Source organism: Argiope bruennichi, chromosome 11, assembly GCF_947563725.1.
Source record: "Argiope bruennichi chromosome 11, qqArgBrue1.1, whole genome shotgun sequence".
Taxonomy (NCBI): domain Eukaryota; kingdom Metazoa; phylum Arthropoda; class Arachnida; order Araneae; family Araneidae; genus Argiope; species Argiope bruennichi.
The window spans coordinates 35,069,921-35,095,214 of NC_079161.1; the positions used below are offsets into that span (position 1 = coordinate 35,069,921).

The 25,294-nt window shown below is 25.5% G+C and overlaps 1 protein-coding gene and 1 long non-coding RNA gene across 2 annotated transcripts; one reads left to right on the top strand and one right to left on the bottom strand.

Annotated features, from left to right (window-relative positions):
* The first annotated feature begins 1,935 nt into the window (after positions 1 to 1,935).
* LOC129957583 (tRNA N(3)-methylcytidine methyltransferase METTL2-like) lies at positions 1,936 to 19,451 on the top strand. The gene is made up of 8 exons (XM_056069996.1): positions 1,936 to 2,239; positions 3,416 to 3,507; positions 8,132 to 8,337; positions 16,371 to 16,420; positions 17,308 to 17,368; positions 17,766 to 17,905; positions 18,393 to 18,565; positions 19,245 to 19,451. Exons 1-8 carry the CDS (start codon positions 2,145 to 2,147, stop codon positions 19,391 to 19,393), a joined length of 966 nt encoding a protein of 321 aa, XP_055925971.1. The 5' UTR covers positions 1,936 to 2,144; the 3' UTR covers positions 19,394 to 19,451.
* Positions 19,452 to 19,564: 113 nt separating this feature from the next.
* On the bottom strand, positions 19,565 to 21,645 carry LOC129957553 (uncharacterized). Its single transcript, XR_008782775.1, has 2 exons — positions 20,119 to 21,645; positions 19,565 to 19,886 (listed from the first exon to the last, which is right to left on the bottom strand). It is a non-coding gene; the product is annotated as an uncharacterized LOC129957553 (long non-coding RNA).
* Positions 21,646 to 25,294: the final 3,649 nt, after the last annotated feature.

Below are 25,294 nucleotides of genomic sequence, written 5' to 3' on the forward strand. Positions count from 1 at the left end.
GTATAGCATTTTTTAAGGTGGAGTAAATGTTTATTTTGTTAATGGTTTGGTTAACTAATATACATTTGTATATTACAATAATGAATGCTTGTGAAGCAAATCATTTTTATTTCATGAATTATTATTGAAAATCAAAATGAGAAGAAATTAAGCTTCAAAAAACTAAGAAAAAGAAAAATTTCTTGAGAAAATGTAAGTGTTGAATAAAATATGACTTAAATATTATACAAAAATTAACAAATGATATTTTACAATTTAATTGAAAATTCTATTGACTAATTTAGAATACACTAATATTTTTATATTAAATTAAAAAATAATTTTTATATTTTGAAATTAAAAATTACATTCCAAATTTTCTTTTAAAGTTTTAACTTCGGTGCATTATTATAAAAGTAGAAAATTCAACATTTAGAACAACTTTATCCACGATTTTAGAACTTTTAATACAAATTTTCTTTTAAAAATATTATTACACCAATCGTATAATTAGAAATAATTGATTCTATTACCTTTTCAAATTTAGTTTGGCTACTTTCAATCAAAATTCTGATTTTTAGCATTAAAAGAAGAATTAAATTGCTGTATGCATAAATAAATGTATTAAGCATTTATGAAAAAAAATTAATAAATTAGAATAAGAAATATATGTATTGAAAAAGTACTTTTTAAAATCATGTAATATTAATCAGCTTATGCATATAATTTTTAATTCAATATAAATCTTATTTTAACAAAACAAAAATTAGTTTTTATTAAAATAGAAAATATTGAATATTTTGATGATTCCTTTAAGGATTTTTGGTTATCATACTTTCTTAACAGAAAATAAGCCATATTTTATCAAAAACTTAGCTAAAATTATATATATCTTTACAATGCATATTTTTACAAGTACGAATTATTCAATTTGAAAACCAATTTTAAAGAGTTCATCATGCACATTATCAACATTAAAAAAAAAAAAAAAAAGAATGGACAAAACTGCAAGAAAGAGATTACAGATTTTTATTATTGCAATTTTTAGACCACAAAATATAAATGCTTTATTGCTACTATAAATACTAGCAAATAACAAAATCAAAGCATGCCTGCAGTTATAAAAAATGTTTTAAATGTTCTATAACACTAATTTATTACTTCATTAGGTAAAAATATATATATAATTTTTTAAAAACATCATTTAAAAAAATTTTTTAGCTAATTTTTAAAAAAAACATTTAGTTTTGTACAACAACAAACAAAATATGAGCATTAAAATTAATAGTATAAAAAAAACTAAAATACTTTCCAATAAACACAGCCAAATTGCAAGAAATAAAATTAAAACTACATCGAATTTGTATTCCGAATAAAGCATCATTTTTAGCTTCCATTAAGAATTTAAATGAAACTTGTAAATTCATTTCATTACTTTGTGAAAACTTTAAATTTCCTTTAACAAACCAACAGAAGTTAGAATTTAATTATGAGTTAACATATTAGTTTCTTGCCATTTAATTAATTATAAATAGAAGACGCCTGTAGAAAATTCAGCTTTCCCACTGTTCTCAGCCACAGTCAATATTAATTTCTAGTCAAAAATTAGATTCATAAAACGTAATTATGAGCAAAAATAAATATATTATAACACGGTATTATTCTTTTATTAAAAAAGATCGTGCATAAATAAGGTCTGCCTTCATCATAGATCCAACCGACATTCGTCCACACTCCACCCTATACTTTCCAAAAATGCGCTTCATTCTTGGCGGGTAAATAAATTTTCAAATTTTGGCGAAAAAAGCTTTTCCGTAAGCAACCATACATCGATTCCCCCATTTCCATCACTACCGGAATGAAATCCGTCCTCCAGTGCTGCTTCCCCCCACTGCTCCCCCCTTTCAACTTCAAATGGGGGGTTCAAGCGTCCTCCGGTTAACGATTCTCTAATTTTGCGCTCTTCTGTTTATGGATATAAATTTTTTGTTCTCTTCATCTGGAAACAGGGAATAACAGCTTGTGATGCTTAAATCCCAATCTCCTACTTCCAAGTTCATATGTATTATTTTCACAAATTTGCTTTGCCACTGAAGTAAAATTATCAACTATTTCTGTGCACTTTTTAGATCTTGATTTTCGTGTTTTGAACTAAATAATTGGAAATGGAAAATTCTGATTGCACCGAAGACCGGAAAAAACCACAATTTGGTACTCGATATTTGAATGAACCTGATAAAGTATTCCAACACAATGCATGGTAAATTTTAATGAGCATATCATATTTTATACTTTAACTGAAATGAATTTTTAACCACAATTTTTTGTAGGAGGTTATAAATTCTTGCGAGCTAATTTTTTTTTTTAAATCAGGTATATTGTAGGATTGTATTGTTTTCAATTAACATTTTGAAACAAAGAAAATCTCACATATCAATATTTAAAAAACAAAAAGTTTTCTTTCATATGTTTTATTTAAATTTACAATTGCTGTAATAGCCAAGCATTCATGCGCTACGTTTAAATGCTAAATAAATAAAAGTGGAAAAGTAGACAGGTAATGGTTTTTATTTTTTGATAAAAAGTCAATACATTTTAAAGTTTAAAATTTGTTGATTGTAATATTTAAAGTTTATTAATTAAGTGTAGATAAAACAATAAAGGTATATGTTTCTAATAAAATGTGATAAGAGTAATAAAAAAGATGTAAGGTTAATTGTTTTTACTTAATCATATTTTTTAATTGATTTTACTTTCTTAAGTATATAAATTTCCTTATTCTTATTTTTATAATATTGAGCATAAATCATTTTGAAATTATAATGACAAATCAAAATTACTGCAGTTGTCTGCATTGGCAACTTATTTCATTTGCCTGGTAATTGTGTTCGTTGGGAGAAACATTCACTCTGCATTTGCATATTGTCATCTGTGTCGCTAAATACAGCAATAAGAATTTTATCATAAACCTATGTGTTCAATTTTTTTGTTGTGTCTATTTTTATATTCTGTGTGCAAAAAAAATTAAAGAAATTTATATAAAGAAGTACTTAAATTTAAGTGACATAAAAAGTAATAAAGGAACTGAAATTAACAAATAGTACAATCAAAATATGATTCAAATCTGTCAAAAGCTATTCTCAATTAACATTCATGAGCTTTTGATTTTTTTGCTAAATTAATTATTGATTTTATTTACTACATAGCTTTTATAGAATTTTTTAGGGTGAGTGGGTGGAGTGGAAAATGTAATTCAAACACTACATTATTTTCCCTAGAACCTCCATTCATTTTATTAACCATATATTTAAAATCAAACTTCTCTCAGTTAAATTATTTATTTAAATAAAATTGGAAAGTATGTCTTAATTTACTGATTTTTTAAAATTTTATGTATATATTGGAGTATTGCCTTAAGTATTATTCTTTTTCTTAGGGATGATGTTGAATGGGATGAAGAATTGAAACAAAATGCTGAAGAAAAAATAAAATACAACTCTCAGGCATTGGTATCTGAAGAAGAGCAGGGTAATCTTTATTAGAAATATTGATACTTTAATTTGAATTCAGTGATAATTTTAATGAAATTATAAAATTATTGATATGTAGCAGTGATCTACATATTAGGTTCTACAGAATTTTAGAGTGTTCCAAGATGTCTTTAGAAAGTACTACAGTGGGAATGGCCTTTCCAAAAATTTCTTGTGTATATTTTAATAAAAATACTATCCCCTATCCCTCACAAAAAATTATTAACCATGAGTAAGATAGAGTATGCCTTGTATGACATTGGCATACAATAGTTGTAAAATATTAATCTTTGTTGTGAACTTGACATTTTAAATTTATCTGTCATATCATCCTTGCCGAATTTTTTGGCAATTCATCCTGATATGTGGTTAATATTATCCAAAAGTTAAATTTGTGTTTTAGGTGCTTTCTTTCCGCTACTATATAAAACCAAAGTTTGACACCAAGTTAGTTTTAGTCACAAAAATTCGTACCAAATTTGATATAGGCTGATTAAGCATAGTGTTTTTGATTTATCACATTTGCATACTTCTAAAAGTATAGATGGATAGATGTTCAATCTCTTCTTTGATTAAGTTCAAAATTTGATAGTTGTCTACAATATAGATGTTAAAATATGTATACCAAATTTTATCCATTTAGGTCTGACTGTTTTGTAGTTGTGTTAAATTATATTTGAACAATAGGACAGGCAGATTTTTTCTGAATGGATTTTGCTCAAAATTTGATAGAAATCTATAAATTTATCATTAAGACTATATAAAAAAATTTCAAGACTGGCAGACATTTTTTTAAAAATGAGTTTCTGAAATTAAGGTCTAAAAGGTGTAGATTTGTCAAAATGTGGTTTGAATTTTTTGATGATTACAATACCTTCTCTATACTTTATATATGAAAATGTAAGACAGAATCATCTTAATTCCAGTAATGCTGATTTTAGCGAGTTTAAAAATGAATTCAAAATGCTCCTGCTAATATCATTTATAGAGCTAAATTTCTATTGTTAGTGTAAAATAATACAGTCACATCCTAGTCACTAAATGGAATTATGTAAGAATTTGTGCCCAGTACTGGCATGAATAACTAAGTATAATATAATAAAATAAAACATGCAAATTTTAAATTCAGTTGTATCTGCTGTCATTGTTTCTAGCTTTTATATAATGTCTGGTTTAAATGTACTTCTAAAGATGGGTATAAGGTTCCACCAGAAGATCATATAATTCTAAGGGTGCCATGAATTAAAGTTTTGAAGACCACAGGCATCCATGACTAATATCTAATTTCTAAATGTTAGTAATAAGCCTATATATCCAATTGGAAAAATGCTTAAAACAATAAAAATCATATTTTTTGTTTATATCAATAAATGTTCTAAAAAAAAATAGTGATACCAAAATTTGTTAGCAGTTATTCTTAGTAAGTAAAATATGCTCAACACTCTATCACTTTAACAATTAGAATTTTGCACTCCTACAACTGAAATTGACTAGTTTAATAAGCTTTGAATATCACTTTTTTAGATGATTTTCAGACTGTTTCTAAGTTTACCTTGAGGAAAATCCACTAATCATTGCATAGTATTTTCATGTAGTGGCCATTCATTGGTTTAAAATTGTGGAACTTGAAAGCTTCATAACTTGTTCAACTTTGGTTTCAGATAGGTGGAATTTACTTTTGTTTGAAATGTTAGCTTGTTAAGATTATCTTTTGAATATCATATTTACAATGGTGTGATTTGTAAAAAAAATATAAATTTCAAAATATTCTTTGCTGTTGCATTTATTTACTGAACAAGAGGAAACATAATTCTTTATATCTTTTGAAACATTTTTGCCTTTGGAAGTATATGTGTATCTCTAACAGTTCAGATACAGTGGGTAAAGAAAGTTTCCGTACGCAGCTATGACTGTTAATAAAAGTTTAATTTTTGGCACAAAATATTTTGTTATGAAAATGGAAATTTTAAAATTGGTTCAACACAATTTCATTTATTATTTATGAATATTATAAAGGAAAAACTATGAAGAAAATTAAATACTTAAATTGATGGAATTGAAAAATGCCACTAATAAGGAACAAAAAAGTTTCCGTGCGGTTTTTATATAGTACATAAAAAACCTTTTTCATGCTGACCAACTTGCATTAAATGATAGGTAGGCCTTCCTTTGGCCTTTATCACATCACTCAAATGTAGTGGCATAACCTCCTTCAGTTTTTTTGTTGTTTCTGGAGAAATATTACTCCAAATGTCTTGAATGACCCTTTTGAGTTCAACCTTGTTCTTTGTGTCATTTTTTAGAATGTCAAGATGTATGTACCTATCAATATTTCCATTTATAAAAGATAAATATCGACACCAACAGCACTTATACACCCTCATATCATATTCCACCATCACCGTGCTTCACAGTTCCACATAAATTCGTAAGTAACATATGCTGTTTTGATTCCCACCAGATCATAACTCAACCATCTGACCCACGGATATTAAATTTTGATTCATCCCTAAAAAGGACCGATTCCCCAAAAGATAGAGGCTTGCTTATATGCTTCTTTGTAAACTGGAGATGCTTTTTCTGTAGCAGAAACTTGTAACAGGCTTCTTATGGGCCCCTCATCCATTATAACCTTTTTTAAATGACATTTCTCACAATTTAAGATGCAAATTTAATGTTGTAATTAACAATTAAATCAGTTGCAAGTTGAGGTGTACTAATCCGAGAGATTATCTTGCACCTTACATATGATATTTCTTTTATGCAAGTGATTTAACTTCGGAGTTCTCCCGGATTGATCTCTATCCTCAAATGTTTACACATAACGGTATCTTTCAATAATATACTGCACTGTAGACTTTGGTTTGTAAGTCATTTCACTGATTTTTTAAATTTTTTTTTATGCATAAGTAATCCATTTTTTTGCATTACTAACTTTCTAATGGATTTCTGAATTTCCATTTTAAGATGATCACCGAAACATTGGAATGAAACTGTTGTTATGTCCTATTCTTCACTCTGACAAACCATCGAACTTCGAATACTTACTGTGGATTAGTTGTAGGGGACGTCAGGAGGAATTTGCATATTGCGTACGGAAACTTATTTTGCATGATACTTTGTCATTTATCTTAAAATTGGCAAATGGACTTGCTGAGTTTTGTAAAAAAGAAAAAATTATTATGAAACTCCCTTTTAAAGACTCATATTAACAATATATAAGTAGTTTATAAAGATAAGAAGCAAAGATTAGAAATTATACTAGTTTATTTTTATTTTTGTCTTCTGTACGGAAACTTTTTTTACCCACTGTATATAATACTAGGTATCAATTAGAGGGAGCATCCTATATATAAAATAAAAAGATTAACAAAGTTTGTTTATGCATCTGAAATTAAGAATTTTTAATAATCAGTTCTGTAATTGTATAAGATAATATTCAGTAGTGTATTTCTTTAATATATAAAGGTTTAATCTGAAGCTTTTTTATGTAAAAATATAAATTAAATGAATGGAAATTCTTTATTTTGTAAAGTGTTGATTTGGCAAGTGCTCATAAATAAACATGAAAAGATGGAATAGTTTTTAACTTGTAAGTAATAGTAATAAAATTGAGCATAAAAATTGTATTAATAATTGATATGTTAGTTTTTTTTATTTTAAAATTCTAACTACATTAACTAATTCAACTGCATTTAAAAGCATCATTATTCTGTTTTAAAAGTTGAAATGTTTATTAATTGGTTGTAAAATATATTTTCATATTGGTGTTTCCTAAATTTTTTGTTATTGTATTGTAATATATATATTGTTGTTGTTGTTTAAAATAATTATAAATCAAAAGATATTCTATAATAAGATCTTGTTAAATTCAAAAATTTAAAAATAACACATACACACACATAGGCTTTCCTCCCCCCCCCCCAATTCTTAATTTTCTCTATGACCTTGCATGAATGAATTTATTATTGCTGGATTTATTAGTCCCTCACTGTAAAATAAAATAAAAAAGTAATATAATAAAAGAAATGAAATGTCAGGCTATGTCAAAATGTCAATGTTAATTACAGACTTTTATTCTGTCTTCACTATCAAAATAAAAACAACTACAAATTAATTAATGTAGTGATATTGCTGATAGGAAACTTAACTTTTCAGAAATTGAATAAGCTGAAGTTATGTTTGAATTAACTAATGATGAGATGATTTTGTAATGACATTTTGTTTTTAACTGAGAATTTATGCAAGTATTTTCCATTACTAATTTACTTTGTAGTACATTAGTTTAACCACCTTTGTTTCCTTATGACTTTTATGGTTAGGATGAAGGAATAATATATTTTGATCATTAAGTTGACATAAATTTGACAGAATGAGATTACATTATAGAATTTCCACTTTATCAGTAATTGTGGCAATTTTGCATGCAGAGGGTGGGCTCCTCATGGACTATGTTATTTCTCAATGTAATGTTTCTAAAAATATTAAATACCACTAAGATTAAATATTTGGAACTATTTTTCCAAACATTTTATATTTTCATTTGTAGTTATTTTTTAGAATGATGTACTTATTGGTAAAGCTTTGTCAAAATTTCTAATTCTTAAATGATTTCTTTATAGAAAAGTATGAAAATGAAGCTAATCAGTTTTGGGATAAATTTTACAATATTCATGAAAATCGTTTTTTCAAAGACCGCCATTGGCTGTTTACTGAATTTCCTGATTTATGTATTAATTCAGAGCCAAATGAAGATGAAAATACCTCTGAAAATATTTCTAATAAAGCATCTGCCATTCAAGAAAAAGAAAGAATTAATATATTTGAGGTAAGTGTGTATTCTCCAAAAGCTAGTGTTATAATTCAGTTATTCTAATTTTAGATTTAAACAAATTTCAATAGGCTATATCTATTTGGTATGTTTCAATTATTACATTGTTATGTTAAGGATTAATGAAATAATATAACTTTATTAAGAATGTGTGCATGCTTCTAAAACAGAAAACTTTTATGTCTTGAAACTGATTTACTTCTATTTACTTGAATTCTTCTTAATATTTGTAATTCTTTATATTTATTATGAGGTCATTTTTTTATTCTGAATTTCCTATAAATGAATGCAAACATAGATATTATTATTAATGAGGGATACTTGGGAGGAATAGGACAGCTGCATTTATATCTAAATTAAAAATCAGAATCCATTTCTAGTTTCTCCATTAGATAAAGCAGCTATGGACCTTTTGATTCTAATTGTTACTCCAACTATTATATTATTTGTGTTTAAAACAGAAAACCTGATTTTTATGTCTCATGACTAAATACAAATTCTTATTTTTGCAATATTTTTTTTTCATTAATATTATTTGTAAAATAAAAATATTTTAAATGTATAATAAACTCAAACATATAGTGTTTACAAACCAGTGGTCAAATTAAACTTAAATGTAGCATGCTTTATATTATATACATTTTTAAAAAGAAAATTCTACTATGGGAGGAATGGGACATGCTTGATTACATTTCAATACATTTTCTAAATAGCTAAAGATACTAATGATTAAAGTTTTTAATTTTTCTTGATGTTATTTTAAAAAAAATAGTTGTTAAGTTGTTACCACACAGTAGTAACTTGATCTTAAATTTATTAAAATATATACATTAGTATATATTGTTATGGTATATAATATAAAGCAGTAATGTACAACAATAAAAAAGCTGAGCTTCTGTTAAACAAAACAAAAATCATAAAATAAGATTTCACTCTTTTTCAAAAATTTGTTTAAGAGCACCAATGTTGCTAAATATGTTTTGTTATTCTTTATTTCTGCTAATAATTGTATCATATAAATTATGAATGCATACTGTATTATTTCATATAAAACAAATTTTCTACCTAAAATCATGTTTACCATTCAATTTCCATCAAGGGAAATTCTACTATAAATATGATAAAAGTAGTGAGCAGTATATAAATATTAAGTAATGAAAAAAAAAATGAAGCTGAGTTATGAAAGTTAGTTATTAAAGCTTTTATTGCTCTAAATTTAAAAAAAAATACCATTTTTTTTAATATAGGGAATAAAAAACATCCAGAAAGAGATAAATATATTAAATAATAACATATTGCAATCAGTTTGACATGTCTAAAACCATATATCATTGAATGGAGAAGAATATCAAAATACTTTATTTATCAATTTTTATTTTCTGAAACCATGTTCCATTCCTTCTTTATATGAGTCCCATATCTCCCTTGTATGAAGGAGTTATTTTCTCTACAAAATTTAAAGAAGGATATGTATATTGTTATTGCATACAAGATAGACCATTTCATTCAGAGAGTGCCATACAAGTAGATCATTTCATTCAAATTTGTAGTAGACATACTTTGGTCAGTAAAAATATGTTTTCAGTTGATTTTTAAAAAAAAATTTATTAATTAAAAATTATTTAGATTTTATTATTTTTGAATTAGATATTATCAACATGGAAGTAATTTCATTTAGTTTTTCCATATCAGAGAGGAGAGAGTTTAGTTTTATACATATAATCATTCATTCCATCTTTTTTTAACATTTTATAGAAATAAATTTTTTTATACATTAAAGAAAAATGTAATGATAAGAACCAAATTTCCTATTATCTTTGTATAATATACATCAGTTAATCATTCTGCCTAGTGCAGGTGTTTTTTATTTTTTTTTATTTTTTTTATTTATTATTATTATTATTATTATTATTATTTTTACTATGTTTGCTGAGCTAAAAATTATGCAATTTTGCTGTCCCTGAATAATTTCTTTTATTTTGATGCAATACAATCTCCTTTTAGTTTAAAAGTACATAGTTAATATTTTCTTGTAGCTATTTTTTATTTTCTTTCCTTAAATGATAACGTTTCTGCTAGAGATATTATTATTCAGTCTTTATTTGGGTGTCAGTAAACAATATAAACAGTGAAAATTACACTAAAAGGAAATAGATTGTTTCATTCTTAAGTACTCTGCCAATATGCATGTGATTTTCTTAATTAAATCTTTCATGAATAAATTTGGATAGTAAAGTTCTGAGAAAAGTCCACCTGGAAGAGCATACATCTTCTAGTATATTGTACAGGCTGATTAATATGTTTGCAAAAATTAAGAAAATGTTTACAAAAATTATGCTTATCTGAAACCTAATGATTGATTAAAAGTAATTTTTTGTTTTGTTTACTGAACATTAAATTTTTATTCTATGCTGATTTTAGTAAGAAAGAGTAAACATTATTTTTCACATACTATTAAGAATGTGCTATGCAATACTCAAGAGAAAGAAAATAAAACAAAATCAGATTTTAGATGCTTCAAAAAAAAAAAAAAAGTAAAAGAAGGGTTTTTTTTTTTTTTTTTTTATATAAAAATGGAAATAAGGGAAAGAAGTAAGGAAAAATCAAACCGCAGAAATGCTGGTCACACTGTACTTTCTTAAGTGCTATTTAAATTAAGTGTTCATTTATTTGAATTATTGATAAAAAAATTAGTTTATTTATATTTATTATATTATTTATCAGAGATATATATTATATATTTAGTTCCTCCAAGGAAAGAAATATTTGAAGTCAATTCAGAATAGAAGATGATGAAGAATCGCAGCATCTCTGAAGATGAAAATCCTGAATTATGAGATGAACATCAACCACAAATATTTAAACTCATACATTAACAAAGGCAACTCCCAAATAGCCAAAGAATGTCTACTTACAATGACATTTAAAATAGGTGAGGAAAGGCTTAATAAACAAATTCCTAGTAAATGAAAAATAACTATTGCAAAGGCATCTGAAATGGATAATAAGACATCACAGACAAATGTCTAATAATCAAAGAAAGGATTTCACAAAAACAGATGAAACAAAACAAGAAAGTCATTTTAGATAAGTATCAAATAATAAAAGAATAGCTACTTTAAGGGCATCTGAAACTAATAAACAGTTAAGTGATTTACACTTCAAATTTGCATGGAGGCAAAAGGAGATTTCTGCATTTAAATGTGATCAAATATTCACTACGAATGTGAATCAAATGGCTGATACATACTCTTCCTGCCAGTCTTTTTTAAATGGGAAGGCAAATTCAAATTGCATATGCAAAAAAATCAAAAATAATGTTGCAGCTACAAGATATTTTACACCAGCATAATTGCTATGTTCAAAGCTTTAGATATGCAATGAAAATAAGAGAAAAGAAAAAAAAAAAACCCCTGAAATAAAATTTATAATTCCTGTAGATAGAATTCCTTCCAAAGGACATTAATGGAAATTAAATGCTCCAATGACAGCAGAAGTAGAAATTATATTAACTGATGATAAACATTATAGCCTTACTATTTCAATAAATCTGCGAGATAATGAAATGAACATTATAGAAACTCATTGGATGTATAATGAATTGAATATCCATTAATATTTTGGCAAGATGAAAATGGATACAACTTTGAAATGTGATAAACTAATCCTGCAGGTGAAATAACTTTAGAAAAGTTCAGCATCATTTTTAAGGTGCAAGGTACTTTTTCACCAATATATTGTGGATACGTATACTAAATTTGAACCTGAATCATTGCATTTATGCCTTAAAAGGAACTCTATGGAATGCCATGATCATCTTCAGTATATGCATGAATCTAAAGGTGTTGTGACATGTGTTGGAAATTACAGAAGATCTGCTCAAATGGACACACACACACACAATCAAAGTAAGAAATATTTTGGAAACAAAACGAAATAGTTTCGGAATCGCAACTAGAAATTATTTCTTATTTCTTATTCAAATTAAAACCAAAAAATGGAACAGGAAAAACATCATAGTATTTAGAGCTGCATCTAAAACACAGATGAATTGAGACAAAAGTAATAAAAATCAAGTTAATTCAAATGAAGACTAGAACTGAACGAAGACTAGAAATTAATTCAAAGCAAAAGAACTATGATCACATTGATTTAAGTGGTAGAGTGTTTTGTTTGAAATTGAAATCTCACACTAACCTTATAAATAAAGGGAAAATATTTGGAGCTTTAAGAGGCTACATGTATACAGTTGAATGGCAGAAATATGGACTTCCTGTACACGGGTTTTATTTTGATTTCAGGGTAAATTTCATGATCATAGAATTGATGATTTAATTAGTACTGAATTGTCAAATCTTAAAATTGTTCTAATATTATATAATATAAGACATAAATGTCACATGGCCTATATGGGAACATTAATTCCCAATCATTATGTGTAAAAGTTAGAAAATGTATTTAAAAAAAAAAAAAAAAAAATTTTTTTTGAAAGAAACACAGATTATATCCACCGTATTGGAGAAAGAAAACTGAATATAGAAGTTATGTAAAAATAAAGAATGTGTGTAGATCTGATGTAATATATAATAGTCTTTTATTGTGTATCAGCATATCAATAACAAATATTGCAGCTCTAAAAAATTTATCAATTATATTCGAAAACATATAAACAAAGGTTCTACATGGTTATATTTAATAAGTAATGACATTAACGTGATGAAATTCAAATGTATGAATTAAGACATCTAGCAGCAATGAAGCTGTTTGAAGGATTTTTGTAATGCTTGAAGGCATCGCACAGAGGGCATTTTGCAAATAGTCATAGAATTTACTTTACAGCAGAAAATGTGTTAGAATGATTGTGATTAGAGTGTTGAATTTGATGGGTCTTCATTGTACTATCAAGTTCCTACACTTGATCATTGTGAGGTTCCTAGTGTTTGGAAGACATGGAACAAGAAATAAGTTCTTAAAAAATCTGGGCAAGCTCTACATTCCATTAAAAAAATGTCTGAATACTTGTTATTGCTTGTAATCTTTAGAAGTTAAGTACAAGGTAAATATATCATTTGCTTTGTAAAAATGACCTTTACAAAAATATTTAAATTACATTTGTGTAAGCTTCCATCTAAATATTTATTTTTGCATGATCTTCAAATTTTCTAGTTGCACCTCCTATATAATTCGTCTAATTATAATTTCTTATTTTTTTAACTGATTCTGTATAATTAGAACTCCCTCCACACACATATAAGATTTGACACAAATCAGTTATACATATAATATATGAGAAAAAAAGATATAGGAACTATATCAGTAAATGCAGCAAATAGGTCGCTATTAATACTTTCCATATTACTTTTTTATTCAACTTTTCATTTAACTCATTAAAACAATTACTTTGTTTTGAGGGGGAAAAAAAATGTTTTTATATGCCATTACATTATTGGCAATGTAACAAGCCTAAATAAGAATTTGAAATCCACACTTTCTTTTATATACTTTATTCCAAATAAATAACAGATAAATAATATTTCTGGGACAAGTTTAGCAGTTAATATTAATAAAACTAACTTAACGAATTTAGATTAGTTGAAAAAGAAAATTCAAATACTTATTTTCTGATACTTTTCTTTTGAAACAAAACCATGCTGTTAACTTGCTTCGTCAAGTTTCCACCAAATGGTACTTTAAATTGTTTTTAAGAATTTTTCTATGCTTAATATCTTTTTCCAGAGAGTGTATTATATAAAGAAGATATTTACTAAAATGTTTATACTCTTTTATTTGATTTTTAAAAAATGGTAGTTTTTGAAAGTCTAGTGGCATTCCATTATCTATGAATGAAGAAGCGCTTTGGTATTTTATTCAATAAAATTTTATTTATGTATTTTACACTATATAAATTTTGTACTTAATACAGAACTTTACTTCTGTGTTTTTTTTATAATTAATTAAACACTTCACAATTCATTTCTTCAATTGTAATTGACTCCCATTTGTGCTAAATAAAATTTCACTTGAGATGAAATCAGAGTAAAGATTATATAACGATTTTTCCCTTTCATCTTAATATTTATTTTAAAAAGAAAAAAAATGTAATCTAAAACAGTGTTAAAAGGTATGAATATCCTTTAATTCCAATTTTATTATTATTATTTAAAATTGCCAGAGAATAATTTTATGAAAACAAGATGACCTCCCTTATTCCCTGATGTTTTACGACTTAAAACATCAGCATTCCAAATTTCATATTTTTATGAATGCATAAGTTTAGTCTTGCGTATTAACTATTTTAATGCAAAGTAAGAATTGTTGACTAAATTTCTTATATCTTGAAATATAATGAAAAAAAAAATGCGAAATATCATTTTAACATTAGGAGTTTAAATTTTCATTTGCTTATAACTTTTCAAATACTTACTCAAAATTACAAAAATCTGAAGAATTCAGATATGTATTCAAAATTACTCTACCTAATTGAAAAATTGAGTTTGGGTAAATATAAAGATAAAAACGATCTCTTCCATGGGGGAAAAAAAATCTTACCTTTATACAGAACACATTTTTACGGAGATTGGCATTCATAGTTTTATGGTACAGTAATTAGCATTGCAATAAAGAGCAATGTCTAGAAATTTTTTTATGAATTATGTCAGAAAAATTAGAAAACAAATAAACTATGTATCTACGCTTTTACCATTATGATATCATGGGACTCAACTGTATTGTAATGAATCATATGCACAATGAGTAGAATTAAATAACATGGCTTTATTGCTTTGCTTAAAAATAACAATTTTATGCATCAAATTATACACAAGAGATTTCATTGAAATTAAACATATCCAGCATTCTTTGCAAACCAGCTAGTTGCTAAAGGTGGCTCATTTGTAATAAAAAGAATGGGGGGGGGGAGGTTTTTATGAATTAAGAGATAGAATAATAAAATTAGAACTAATTCTCTTACTATTGGAGTGGAATTGAATTTCAAATAGAATAAATTAAATTCTTCTTCTCTTAATTGTACTATGACCTGAAGAAATTTCTGTTATAATAAATGAGGTAAATGGGGATATTTACTAATAATTAATTTACTAATTAATAATAAAAAAAATGTTTGTGAATATTGTATAATATTATTTCTGTGTGTGATTTTTTTAAAAAAAATTATTCATACATTCACAATTATTCATACATTTTACTCATTAATTTTAATTACAATAAAAACAAGGAATATCTGTAACTAAACCCTTATGGTTACTCTGTATGTTGTAACATTAATTAAAAGGGGGAAAAAACTCTTTAAATTCAAAATCTATAGTTTTTTTTTTGTTTTTTTCCCCTTATAAAAAAATATGAAAAATATATATTTGTTGGAATTATAGTAATAAAGAGTTTTGTTTTGTAGAAAAGAATCTAAAATATTATTTAGAATATTTACATAAAACATTTTTTTTTCCATCCATCTTAATTTTAGGATTCTACAAGGCCTTAATTAAGGACTTGAAAAAAAGAAGAAGAAAAAAAAAAAAAACTGTGATGAACTTTGTGGTGTATTAAAAATATATATACTTATGTTTGTGGATTTAGATATTGGCATAGTATTTGTAATTACTATATTCTAAAATTGATATAAATAGCATTAAAAACAGTCCAGGAAATGTAGAATAATGCCTTGAATGTAAATTACAAATGTTTAAAGAAAAGAAGAAAAAAAAATTGAGTCGGTGAATGCAAAATTTACATTGATAACATTTCATGATTTATTGATAACACATTATTTTTTAAACTTAAGTTTGTAATGTCCATTTTTTGAAATTTCATTTGAGTAGTATAATTTTTTCTAGTAAATACAATGCAACTTCTATCCTCATAGGATTAAATGAAGAAAAAAAAAGTTCTTCCTCTATAGCAGCTGCAATCATGTATTAATTTTTGCTTTGTATTTTTATAATTACAGAAATTAAGATGTTTTTTTTTTTTTTTTAATTTGTTTCTTATCCTAAAAGTGATTTTATTTTCTATAGGTTGGCTGTGGTGTTGGAAACACAGTTTTTCCAATACTTGAAACAAACATGTAAGTATATAGAAAACTATACATATTTGTATAGAATTTTTCTTTTCAAAAAATTCCATTACTGTTTTTTAATGAAAAAATTAAGATAGTAAAATCAACAGTTTACTCTGTTCTGTTAATTTTATTCCTTCACTTTTAATGTAAATATTCCCAAATCATTAAAAACATTATAATATCAATAAATAATTTGTAGATCAATAAAATTTGAGATGTGAATATATATCTTTAAAAAGATAAGTATGTAATACTTTGTAACTTGACTAGAATTGATAAAATACATTTTAGAATTCTTCATCTTTCATTTAAAAATATTCAGTGGGCTTGAAAAACAGCAATGCTAAATTCTTTTTAAAACTTTGTACTCTTGTATCAAATCTGACTTGATATTTTCAACAAGGATTTTTTTTTTTTTTTTTTTTTTTTTTTTACATTCTGAGCATTATAGACAGTGGTAAAAAATATATATGTTACAGTAAATGTAATAAACTGATGATTATGTATAATTACTGGTGATTATACATGATCACCTGATTAATCACATGTACTTTTACATATATACTGATATTTTAATTGTAAAATCTATTCAAAGAATAAATTAATTGTGAAATTCCTTGAGATTGTACTTTACCTTGATGACAATGTTTCAGCTTTGGGATTCCAACAGAAGATCTGCTGTGTGTGTGAGTTTTAAGCAGGCTAAATTTATGAAGGTCCTAATGATCAGGATATATAGAGAAGGGACTGATCACTGTAATCAGCCACAATAGGGCATCGATTTACCTTAACTAAACAAAACCATACTTTCCAGTTTATATATATATATAAACTGTTTATATATATATATATATAAACAAACAAAATATTAAAATTTTGTTTGTTTGTTTTAGGTCTTCAAATGTGTTTGTATATTGTTGTGATTTCTCTGAAGTTGCTGTATCTTTAGTGAAGGTAAAAAAAAATCTTTAACTGTAATTTTGTATATATGTATATATTTCCTACAGTTATGCATAAAAATTATTCTATGATTATGTTTTGTAAAATTATGCAAGCAACTATGTGCTTGAGAGAATCTTAAATATAAATATATTTAGAGTCCATTTAAAAAGTCATTAATGGTTTTGAGAAAAATTTAGTATTCAATATCTGGCAAGTTTTGATTTTTTGGAACATGGTGTGATTAAATTCTGTTTGAAAAGTGTGTAAATACATCTCTTTTTTTATATATAATGTATCTTTTTATTTGTAGTGCATTCAATTGAACAAATATCTCTTTTTATTATAAAAATTAATTTAAAGCTAACATTGCAAATGATTATTAGATAATGTAATTTGTTGAATTTTTCAGAGTAACTCACTCTACAATTCGGACCGATGCTGTGCTTTTGTTTGCGATATATCATCCGATGTCTGGGAAGTTCCCTTTGAAGAAAACTCTCTTGATTTCATTTTATTAATTTTCGTTTTATCTGCAATTCATCCTGAAAAGTAATTCTACAGTTTTTTAATTTATAACCAAGTAGGATGTAATAGATTCATTCTAGTCCTTTGCTGTATTGAATGATTTTTGTATGGTCAGTTGAGCCTATAAAATATGAGATTTTTTTCCCTTTGTGTTTATTATGTTTTTTTTTTAAAAATGCTAATATTTTCACTTAATGAAGTTTTATTTAATACATATCCAAATAAATGTATACCTAAGAGTGATTTCAATAGCTTTTTTGTTTGTTTATATATTCTATCTAAATTAAAGTTTTTTTATGAAATATTAACTGCCACATCCTTTGCAGATAACTCATGCAATTTTTGATAATAGTGCTACATATTCTGTTTTCATATTAATGTTGCCTAACTCCTCATTTTTTTAAGCACTTGTTAATATTTTAAAACTATAATTCATTTCTAGCATGAATCATATAATAACTACTGGTCATAATTTTTATTTTAAAGAATATGATAATTTATTATTTTTTAGAATGCAATATGCTGTGAATAGGCTAGCAAAATATTTAAAACCAGGAGGGGAAATCTTGTTTCGAGATTATGGGAAGTATGACATGGTTGAACTCCGATTCAAGCCTGGGCGTTGTTTGAGTCAACACTTTTATGTTAGAGGTGATGGCACACGAGTATATTTCTTTTCAGAAGGTAAGTAAATTCCAGTTTTTCCTATTGGAAATCATATTTGTGTGTGGAGATAAATGACCTCATTTTCTATTTTTTAATGTTTAAATTATATATGATTTTTCTTTTTCTCCCTTTATCAGTTATAGTAAATATTGATAAATTTTGAAAATACATAAATGCTTTTAATATGAATCTCATGGTTTTGAATTGTGACTAGATGAGAAGGATGATACCTGCACCAACATTCTATTTTATAAATTTTTTATCACATCATAAGGTAAAGATTTGACTAACAATATTAGATTTAATGTGTACTGGGCCCACATATACCGTAGATCTTCAGTGGAATTTTATGTAAAATTGAGATTTAGTAATAAAATCCCAAGGTTCAGATTCTACTACCAGTCTGTAAACAATAATTAAAAGTAAATTTTTGGGTTTATTTAAATTTGAAAAAGGTTATAGTTTTAATTAGTAGGTCTCCAAGTTTTTACTTAACTTAAGCTATTCACTTTTCTGTAGTAAGTAAATAATTCATTCATTCAGTGTAGAAAATGTAGTGCCACTTGATTTGTATGATATTAAACCACTTATGTATTAATTGTAGTTTAGAATCTTTAAAAGTATGACTATTTGTTAAGTGGGATATTGAAATATATATATATTTGTTTTTGATTATCCTTTCAAAATATTTCTCTAGATGAAGTGCACAACTTATTTACAACTGCTGGGTTAGTAAAGACTCAACTTTATAGCAGCAAAAGATTACAAGTAAACAGAGGAAAACAATTGAAAATGTATAGGATATGGATTCAAGCTAAATATATGAAGCCTTTAGATAGCAGTTGATGTTGAATTTTTTAAATTTATTTTATATAAACTGTGTCAAATAAAAATATTACTAATATTTTTTTTTTCTTCTTCCTTATTTAAATTAAAATATATAGATATCTGATTATTAAAAGAATTTGGACATGTACTACACACAGTATAAATAAAGAATAATATAGACACTAAATGTTAAATTCAAAAAATTTATTTAACAATATGTAAATATCACAGTAAAAATACATTTGTAGGAGTATCCATTAATTTATGGAAATATCATTCTACAAAAGCAAATATACAAGTATAAAATTTATCACAGTTCACAAATGCATTGAATGTGCAAAAAAAAGATTTTTCTTTTGCACTTTTACATTAAAAGAGTCCATTAAGGAAATTTTTTTTCTAGATTAACATTGTGCTTCGTCAAATCAGGATTGCTTTATAATTCTCATAGGACATTAAAGAGTATAGGCTTCTGGATTCATCAAGGATTTTTTCACAAATTATCTATAATCTGAAAAGAAATAAAAACATACTTTTATTATTTTTTTTAGAAAATTACTATATTTTATTATTTGATACAAAGAATAACATGTAGCCATTTATCACAAATCTTTGCTGAATCATATGAATTTGCACCAATGAAGCTAACAATATTTGATGCTTTTATATATCTTAAATATTATTATAATTCTTAATAATATTATATATATAATAATATAATGAATCTTTGTATCATCACTCACCTTCAACTGCTATTCAGTACTCTGAGAATGCTAAGTGGTGCCAGAATCTGAAAAAAGCTTTTTAAAAAAACAACAAAATAGTGTTTTACTACAATGAAGAGTATAAGGCAGTTCTATATTAACAAATATACATTTGCTTGAACTGCGAAGTCAAAAACATCACTATCACAAATATTTATAGAAGGTGAAAACATGCTCTAACAATTTTCTTTGCCTTTAGCCTACACTATGCTAAAGAAAACGGAAATTTCCATAAAAAATATTCGAAAATGCTATTAAAGGATCAGTCTGGATTCAATTTAAAACTAATGTCCATAGAAATGGAGTAAACAGCAATTTTATGATTTAATTAAAAATTATTTTTTATAAAGAAGTTAATAAATGTCTAAATAAAAGGCAACATAAATTGTTACCATTCTTTATTATATTCATTGGAACTTCTTGAAATGGAGATATTTTAAAAATAGATGAATATTACTTAGTTTTTAAAAATTTTTAATTATGTTAATATATATAAAGAATGCTATTTAAAAATGAAATTTTTGCAAATATTTTGAATGCTAAAAAGACATTTATACCAAAGCAATGAAAGCAGGTTGGTAAATAATTACTCTCACTTAATGTTTCGATGTTAAGTTCATTGAACTGATTCATAAAAAAGAAGCAAAATTCGTATTTGTGCTAATTATTTTCTCATTGCAGTTTACTCCTTCCCTAACCAACATAAATGAATCCACATTATTTTTTTAGTAATGTATAAGAATCATAAAACTACAGTATTAATCTTGTTTACATTTTACAAATTGTACAACTGATAAATTCTAACACAATCAATATAAATCACAATATCTTCGGCTGCCTCCATATCAAACGATTTAGATAACAAAATATTACAAATTAATATTAAAACTAATCAACTGCACCATTCTTTTTTTGTGATGGTCTTTTTAATTATATTGAATCACTAAAGTTATAAATATTACAGAAATCTAAAAATATTTGATTTCACATAAGATAAATTATTAACTGAATCATATTTAATAAATTAAATATAATTTAATCAATTTTTTTTTAGTTTTATTACATCCAAAAAAATGACTAGATTATAAGGATATCCTAAAATAAAACTCCTGAAAGTAGTACAGTGTTGAAAATGCCCATTTTGAGCTATATGAAAATATTTAACCATTGATTCTTCAGCCAATTATTGAACCAATTATTAAATATCCACAATTGATATAGAATCAATTGAAACCCATTAACTCAAAGCTTAATGTTTTATTTATTTGTTTTTTCCATTGACTAATAATGAAAATTAATAACACTACATACTTAAATTATTTCTGGCAAATTATATCAAACTAGGTTAATTTTTAAAATTCTTATGAAATGACATCAAATATTTAAAAAGAAATTTATAATGCTTATGATGATGAAGTAATTCTCAAAACAAATTTTTCCTACATCACATCACTGTCATTTTCAGCAGATAGTAAAATCATAAATTGATTAGTCTTTAAAACTCGATTTTCAATGAACTAAACATAAAATTACAAAAATCTAAGAAACTATTTTTCTAATAACTTTATTACTTGAGACTGCTTTTGAAGATCAAGTTAAAAGATTCATAAAAACAAATTATATAAAAATATATAATATTCAGAAAAATTAACCAAAATATGAAAATTAAAATTTTTAAATCTAATTTGTATGCAGGATTTTATATAATACAATAAGAATTCAATTTTAATGCAACATATTTCCCCTGTTTGAACTCAAAATTAATATGAGAGATTTAACTTTTCATTTTTTATACGTGCAATTCTTAAACAAACAAAATAATTAACTTATGCAGTAAGAGAATCTCCATATAAATAAATAAATTATATATCAATATTAAAATAATTTTTTAAACAATTATCTTTTTTGTTTATGTTAATAAATAATTCTAATAGATGTTTTGCTTAAGTAAATATAAACCGAGGAGCTCTTGAAATAATTTAAATGAATTCACTTATCCTATTTTAAAGTATTTGGAGTAATTCAGAAATAAATGCAAATATATACATAGAAGCATGAAAATAAATCAACAAAATAGACATGATTTTCAATTAAAATTTTAGCATTATTTAACCCTTTGAGCCCTGACCGCCCAAGATCGCCCCGTTCGACAATGGCCTGACTCAGGATGATGGATAAATGAATTTAAAGAAAGATATATACCTTTCACCCCTTAAACTAATTTAAATGCCCCAAAGCCCCCAAGTCAGGCATCTGTCGAACGGGGCAATATCAGGTGGTCAGGGCTCATAGGATTAATCCTTATATCTATAACAACTGACTGACAATAATATAAAGAAATTAATAGCATTGCAAAACAATTATCAATTTTTTAAAAATTTAATATATGTCTGCTTTGTACTACTTTAACAATAACAAAAATAAGTTATTTATTTGGTTTAAATTTGATAAAATTAAAATTCTTATTCTGCAATAAAAGTTAATAGTCTTTCATTTCAAAAATACTACATTTGAAACTTTCAGTTAATATCCTAGGATTTGTTTTCAGTTTATAGGATATTTGTCCTACATATTAGTGAGGGATTGATTTGATAATTCTGAACTTGATATTTAAGACACAATCACATTTTCAGAGATTCTAATCACATTTCAGAGATCAATTTCCAAGGTAAATCTCTAATTACAATTAACACAACATTCTCACTGGAAGTGAAACACATCTTCCTCTTACAAGGTAGTTGATCCTCAAGGCACAACAAATTCATACTTTATTAAAATTTTATATTGAATCTTTAATGAATGCGAGCCACAGAATCCTGGTTGTTAAATAACGGCTTTAGAACTTAAGGGCTCTGCATTCAAGATCAGATCTCACTAATGATCTGCCCTTAACTCACGTTAAATCATCTGCTGGTTTGAGAGGTGCAGAGATTAGGAAGAGATTCTAAATCTATGTAGGTAGTTCAAAAAGTAAGGTAACAAAAGTTCTCGCAGGTGCCTAAATTTCCCATTAGAATTAAATTCTGTCTAAATAGAACAGATAATCTTAGCATTCAAATACTACAGTAGATAGCAACACTGGCAGATACACTATCAATGATTGAAGTGTGAAGTACAAGGCAATCTGCAGAAACAATAGGAACTGCTCTCAGATGGAGTCCTATTATTGCATGACGAAGTTTGACTATACATGGACTTGGCTGCGTGTAATTTGAAACAGTGTTTCCGATGGAATGTATTGGAGCATCCTCCCACATCCTATATCTCACATCTAGTAATTTTCCTTTTTTTGGACCATTGAAGAAGTACCTAGCAAGTCCTATTTTAGAATCGATAAAGAGGTTCAAGAAGCCATTATTATGTGGCTTCATGAACTGTACCTTGATTTCATCTCCACTAGTTTCGATAGATTGGCTTACCAATAGTACAAATGTTTCAAGAATCATAGTGATCATATGTAAAAGTAATATGTATCTTTCTCTGATTTCTTGAAAAAACCTTTTCTCTCAGAGGACTTGTTACCTTAAACTTTGAATCACCTTTCTACTTTAAAGGTTATACTTCTTATATGACCACAGTTCAGAATTACAATATGCACCCATAAATAGATCAATAGTAACTTCAAAACAGTTAATTTAATTGAACAGTTTCTATATTTTAAATTTGTAAATTTTGAAGAATTTTTTAAGAATTGTAAATTTTGCCATGCATATTTTAAAAAACATATAAAATACTTGTAATTTTTAAAAGTTTTAACCCAAATTAATTTTTCTCTATATAGTTTTCTTTTAATTATTTTATGAGACAAAAACATATGAAATTTGCATTTAAAAGTCAAATAACAAATGCAATAAACAAATGCAACTTTCATAATTTTTACCTTTTTAAAAATTTTTTTTTAATTAGGTATTACGTAAATTTTTAATGACTAGTTACTTATTGCATTTTTTTATACAGTTAGTTTGCCCAAAAGATACATCTTACTATCAACAATAAAAATGAATACATAATAAAATAAAATCATATATCATTAATATATGCCTTACTGGACGCTATTCAAAGCCATTAAAAAATATTTTATAAAAGCATTTTTTTCCTTAGTTTGTAATGGTAAGTAATTTTGAAAAAAAAAAAAAAAAAAAAAAAAAAAAAATCTAGTCCTCCAAAACTAATAAATAATCATTTATAAAAAATTAAACAGATCATAATTATACAATATCAATGAGAAAAACAAAAACACATTGCTATAAATGAATATTACATGTTTTGAAATTGTAATACTTAATTCACACTGTTGGTATCATGAATCAAAATCTTCTAACTGTGTGCGAATTTCAAAACTATAAGTAAATGCTTTTCAGTATTTTATAAAAATTTCTTATGTACAACACTTCACAATCGTCTCTTGCAAGTTATACTTAATTTTCATTAAAAAAATATTTACATAACAATTATAACATATATTTATATAACAACAGATATACCGATAATATGTATTTATACATTATTGTAATTACATTCAGAATAAGTTTAGTGCTACACTTTTTTTACACTATTAGTTACTATTATAATTTATAAGCATTGATATAAAAGAAAGGCATAAGAAAAATCTACCAAGATTATAAAATATTTTTGCCTATATAACTTTTATGCTTATTGCCATTATGCTTTATGCTTACCGGCATTATAATAACTTGTACTTTCATTCAACTGTAAAACACTCTTTAAGGTATTAAAGAAAAACAAATTGGTAATGGAAAGGAACTTTTGTAGAGCTATTCAGTATTCCATTATTAGATACTAAAAATTAAAATGGAGAATAATTTTTTTTAGAATTTAAATTGTATTAACTACGCAAATACTTCCCCTGGAATGATAAAAATATGAATATCATGTAAATATTTCTAATGATTGTAAAATTTGAATATTTTAATGATGCTAATTACATGAAAATATCAGATACTATACATAAAATAATTATTTTTGAATTCCTCAGATAGTTTTTGCTTTTTTTATGATTTACATATATGATATACATATGCAGTGTATCTCTTACCATCCTATTTTTTTTTACAGAATTTAATTGTAATTGTACAATTTCTGAGTATAATATAAGTTCATCTAGGTATAAAAATTAAACTTAGAAAATGCTTTA

What these genes read in the sequence shown, in the direction of transcription:
- LOC129957583 (XM_056069996.1), top strand. Translation starts at nt 2,145, where the DNA reads ATGGAAAATTCTGATTGCACCGAAGACCGGAAAAAACCACAATTTGGT. An exon ending in GTATTCCAACACAATGCATG is followed by an intron (nt 2,240 to 3,415) that starts GTAAATTTTAAT and finishes TCTTTTTCTTAG; the next exon opens with GGATGATGTTGAATGGGATG. An exon ending in GGTATCTGAAGAAGAGCAGG is followed by an intron (nt 3,508 to 8,131) that starts GTAATCTTTATT and finishes ATTTCTTTATAG; the next exon opens with AAAAGTATGAAAATGAAGCT.